The following is a 5,307-nucleotide window of genomic DNA, read 5'->3' on the forward strand; positions in this document are numbered from 1 at the left end:
TGTTGGATACTGCTGCTCTAGTGCGTTCAAGAATAGGATTTGATTTTTTAGCATTATTTCAGTAGTACATTTCTTTCTACCTACCTGTACAGGAGAGACAGATTCATTGCAAGAGAAGGATAGGGAGTAATAGGGATTGTCAAGTGAGGAAATTGGTTATAGAAGAAAGTCAGCATCCTACCTCAGTTCCTCTCAGTCTGGGGTCGGGGGCAGTCAGCAGCTTGAAGCAAGTACCTAGCTCTGATTTCCTAGTTGGGGCCCAGAGAGGGGAGGGAGAAGTCACTTTGAAACTTCTCTACCCTTACTATCTTCGCCATCAAGCTGTGAGTGAGAGATAGTGGCGATAGGACAGGAACTTTCCCTGGGCCCCTCTGGGCTACCATCCTTGGCTGAGAGAAGGAGGAGGAATGAGGCGAGCCCCTTCTTCACTCCCAGGGCCATCTGGTAGAGCTGCTGCCGCACCTCCTTTTGCCAATAGGCATAGATGAGTGGGTTGAGCAGGGAGTTACCCACACCAAGCAGCCACAGGTACCGTTCCAGCACCAGGTAGAGATAGCACTTCTGGCAGGCCACCTGCACAATGCCAGTGATAAGGAATGGGGTCCAGGACAGAGTGAAGCTCCCAATGAGGACAGCCACGGTGCGGACAGCCTTGAAGTCGCTGGGAGTTCGAGGAGGCCGGTATGCTCCGGCCATGGCTCCTGCTTGTTCCATCTTTCGGATCTGCTGGCTGTGCATGGAGGCAATCTTGAGCATGTCACAGTAGAAGAAGACAAAGAGGAGCAGGGCTGGGAAGAAGCCCACGCAGGAGAGGGTCAGCACAAAGCGTGGGTGAAACACAGCGAAGAAGCTGCAGGGACCCTGGTAGGTAGTCTGCTGGAATATGGGGACTCCAAGTGGGAGGAAGCCAATGAGGTAAGACACCAACCACAGCCCGGCAATGCAGGACCCAGCCATGAACCCATTCATTATCTGTAAGTAGCGGAAGGGCTGCTTGATGGCCAGGTACCTGTCAAAGGCAATCAGCATGACTGTGAGGACAGAGGCAGCTGCGGAAGAAGTAACAAATGCCATCCGAAGGCTGCACAGGGTCTTCTGTGTAGGCCGAGCTGGGCTGGAGAGCTGGTCTGTGACTAGGCCAGAGATGGCCACACCAAGCAAGGTGTCGGCCACAGCCAGATTCAATGTGAAGCAGAGACTGGCACCATCATTCTTGTGGATCAGCAACAGCACAGCCACGGCCACTAGTGCATTGGCAGCAATAATGAGGGAGGCCAGGACAGCAAGGGTCACTCCAAATGGGAAAGATGACTCCATGTCTTGAAGTGGCAGGATTTCCATTTACCAGGGCATTTTGGCTCTCCAGCTGAAATTCTCATGGGCTGGGGGAGAAAGGACTAGGTTCAGAGCTGTAGCAGAGATCTGGCCACCACTGGCAGTCCAGACTGACAGCTTGTCATTTTTGAGATCCTGCTGATCACTAGAATTCACTCACCCTTTCTCTTTCAGTCTTCAGCCTCTTGCCTCTCCAGCTCTCTACAGGCAGCAACCCCAGTGTAGCCCTCCCCCTGGCTGCTGCGCTAGTCCCTCCCCCTCCAACTACCAAGTTACTAGACAACTCCCAAGTACCTGGTGCATACTGTCTCGCCAGCCTCTCTTCCTCCATTGATGCTTCAAGGACTTTCTTTGGAGAGCCTGGGGCATTCATCCGATCTCCTGTCTTGCAGAAGATATAATTGACTCTAATCACACTTTTTCTTCCTCCATAGCTTGATATTAAACTCCCACTTCTTCTTTTCTTGAGCCTCAAGTACTAGGTTAACAACTGATGTCAGCTTAATTAAGCATTTGCTTAATAACGAATCCTCAGTTACTACTATTACTGCTTTCAGTCAAGCAAGATGATCATAATCAGTTAAAGTGGGAAGTGAGAGTGGGCTGGCTATTTCAGGGCCCAGCATACTTTTCAGGGGAGCTACCACACATTTAAGCTCTTTATCTGTTGCTTCCTAACACCTCAGATTCTAATTCTCTCAAATGGGGGGTGCCGTCCCCCGTTTTTTCATCCCTCAGACCTTGGTTGATTCAGAAAGGGAGGAAAATGAAAGCAGATAGTTGTTAACAGTTGTTAATTCAGTTTCAACCAGAACCAACTCTCTGTCTAAAGCTGCTGTCTGTTGGGTATACTCACTGAAAACATGTCTCTGGTCAGAAGTGGTGGTTGTCAGCCTTGCCTTTCTTGATTCTGTAGCCCCAAGGTCTCTCTGGGACAGGAGAAGAGGAGGCAGTTGCATTCTGTAAAGTGTCTGCTGTAATATTTGGTTGTGGAATTTTCCATTTCCATTGTGGATCGTGTTAGGCTGAAGAGTGGCAGTGTGGCCCAGGCAGGTGAGATGGGCTCAGGCAGGGCAGCTGTGTAGCTTAGTCCTATTTTAAGTTGTATATCCATTTGTTCGGGTACATTAGAACTAACCTTTTGCCTGCTATTCTCGGATACCAAGAAGAGAGGGGTGGGGAGAAGAGTGGTTTGAAGCTTATTTACTCAGTTCAGGTGAGAGCACAAATGGGCAAGGTTAGTGTTCTAAGTGAGGGAGTGGAGAGCAAGGTGCAGAGTTGGAGGCAAATATATTCCAGGATGTTTTGACAGTTGGAGAGGGCCGCTGACAGAGGTCTCTCCTCCAAATGATCACAAAGCCTGTGGCATGGGGACCTGGTACTCCAGCTGTCAGTCTGAGAACAGTTCTTCTGCTTTGGTACCTCCCTTAGGAATCTGAATTCAGGTTGCTTGGTACCTGGCCTGATTTTATGCCTGGATCTAAGGTGTGCTCTTGTTTCCCTAGCTCTTGACTCTAGGAGTCAAGATGTTCCTTTTGAAGCCCATGCTCAAACTTGAGAGTGCATCAGAACCCCTTGGAAAGCTTGTTAACACAGATTCTTGAGCCTCACCCCAAGTTTTAGATTATTTGTGTCGGGGGTGCGCCTGAAAATCTGCATTTTCTAACAAGTTCCCAGGTGATGCTGATTCAGGGACCCCATTTGAGAACAAGTTCTCCAGTGAAATGGGTTTTTTAAAAATATGATTCTTAACCTTAGCCATGCTGTGGAGTTGCTTGGTGATTCCAAAAATACTGATGTTTTGGGTCACACACCAAGAGATTCTGATACCATTAGTTTGGGGTGTAACCTATGCATCTCGACTTGTGAAAGCTCCTCATGGGATTCTAATACTCAGCCAGGGGTGAGAACCACTGTTCATTGGCAGAAATACAGGCTTTGGAGTCAGGACCCCTGAGGGCTAGCCCAACACTATCTCTGTGATTTTGCTTAGACAAATGAATTCACCTCTCTGATTCAGCTGTGGCTTCCTCATGTGTCAATAATTCCTATGTCACGGCGTTGTGGGGATGACAGAATGAGGTATGATGGATATTAAAAGGCTTCATGAACTATAAAATGTTACACAGGTATTTTTATCGAGTGCTTCTAGTCTCTTGTTAATCAAAGTGTGTATCAGATCAGAAGCATTGGTAGGATCCGTGAGCTTAGTAGAAATGCAGACCTACTGAAACAGTCTGCATTGGAACAAGATCTCCACATGATTTGTATGCACATTAAAGTTTTCCTTCCCCGCCCCCCACCCCCAACCACTCTCTGGTGCCTGGTTATGTTGGTTTACTTTTGCTGCTGTAACAAACTGCCACAAGCTTAGTGGCTTAAACAACATAGATGTATTATCTTACCCTTCTTGAGGTCAGAAGTCCGAAAGGGTCTCACAGGGCTCTGATCAAGGTGTTAGAGGGCTGGGTTTCTTTGGGAGGCTCTAAGGAACAGTAATTTCCTTGCCTTTTATAACTTTTAGAGGCTGCCTGCATTCCTTGGCTCATGACACATCATTGCAACCTCTGCTTCTATAGACACATCCTCTCTGACTCTAACCCTCCTGCCTCCCTCTTTTAAGGATTCTTGTGCTTATATTGAGTCTACCTGGATAATCCATGATATCCACCCATGTCAAGATCCTTAACTTAATCACATTTGCAAAGTGCCTTTTGCTGTGTAAGATAAAATATTCACAGGTTCTGCGGATTAGGACATGCATATCTCTGGAGGTGGGCATTTTTATGCCTACCATACTGGTTTTCTCTGCTGCCCATGTCTTCTCCCTCCATCCCCCAAGGATTCTCCTTTCAGTGTAATCTTCCTTTGCTCATGTCCTAGACATTTATTTCTTTTACCCATCAACACTCTCTTGTTTTCTGTCTTATACCCTCAGGCACCCACAAGCTGATTTAACTAACCTAGGAAGCTTTGGAAAACAGTGGGCTCCCTGTCATTGGAAGCATACAAGTATAGCCTGGATGGCCACCTGTCGGGAGGGCCTTAGAGACAATTCCTGCACTGGTGCAAAACATCTGCAAAGCATCGTTATTTCCATTGAGCTGTCTTTCAGTCCCTATGCTACCTTTTTTTGATGGGCTCCTGGGAGTCTTCCATCCCTCAACTCTTCCCTTCTTAGCTATCCCCACCTCTGTGTCCTCCTTGGTTTTCCCATACTACCACAAAGACTTAGCTGTGTGTCCTTTGGCTGTGCCCATGCCATGAGGTCAAGACCACGGAGAATGTGGTTCCTTCCTGGAAGGTCAGTGGTTAGTCCTTATGGTCCTAAGGCTGAGGGTTCTCAGAGTCTCCAGAGTGGAGCATTAACAAGGTAAACAAGTTGGGGTTGACAAAGGGGAGGAAGGTAAAGGAAGGGAGGGCTTATTCTCTGGTCAAACTATCCCATAACCAAAGCATTAAATGCTGGTTGTAGTAGGCTAAAGATGCAACGAGGTGCTTCATCTACTCTGAGTGCATGGGACCAAGGACGAGAGGTTTGAGTGTGGAGGAGAAGCCAGGCTTCAAAAGAGCCCACCTTTGGAGCCAGGCCCCTGGGAGAGGAGCTCTAGGAAGATATCCAAGACAAGTCACACCTGACTACTTGTAGTGCCTAGACCAGCCATCTACCTGTATGGTTTAGCTGTGCCTTTCCCAAGGACAAAAGAAGCAGTGACATTTAATATTCTTCTGTGAATGACTAGACTGTACATCCATTGCTATTAAATATTATGCAGTGGTATGAAAAGAATGGGATAGGTTTATATGTCCTGATGCAACCCTCCAAGGCATATTGTTGATTGATAAATCAAGTCACACATCAATATGTAAAGCCTGGACCCACTGATGAAAATAAAATCCCAAACCCCAGCTTTATGTGTGTATAAATGCACATAAATCACCATAAATGGATGTTAAAAAAGAATGAATAGC

The 5,307-nt window shown here is 47.2% G+C and overlaps 1 protein-coding gene across 1 annotated transcript; it reads right to left on the reverse strand.

The window, feature by feature from the left end:
• Window positions 1–279: 279 nt before the first annotated feature.
• GPR119 (G protein-coupled receptor 119) lies at window positions 280–1,317 on the reverse strand. The gene has a single exon (XM_077766153.1). It carries the CDS (start codon window positions 1,315–1,317, stop codon window positions 280–282), a length of 1,038 nt encoding a protein of 345 aa, XP_077622279.1.
• Window positions 1,318–5,307: the final 3,990 nt, after the last annotated feature.

The sequence above is a fragment of the Crocuta crocuta genome, unplaced genomic scaffold (genome assembly GCF_008692635.1).
Source record: "Crocuta crocuta isolate KB4526 unplaced genomic scaffold, BGI_CrCroc_1.0 scaffold1133, whole genome shotgun sequence".
Classification (NCBI taxonomy): domain Eukaryota; kingdom Metazoa; phylum Chordata; class Mammalia; order Carnivora; family Hyaenidae; genus Crocuta; species Crocuta crocuta.

What these genes read in the sequence shown, in the direction of transcription:
- GPR119 (XM_077766153.1), bottom strand. Translation starts at nt 1,317, where the DNA reads ATGGAGTCATCTTTCCCATTTGGAGTGACCCTTGCTGTCCTGGCCTCC.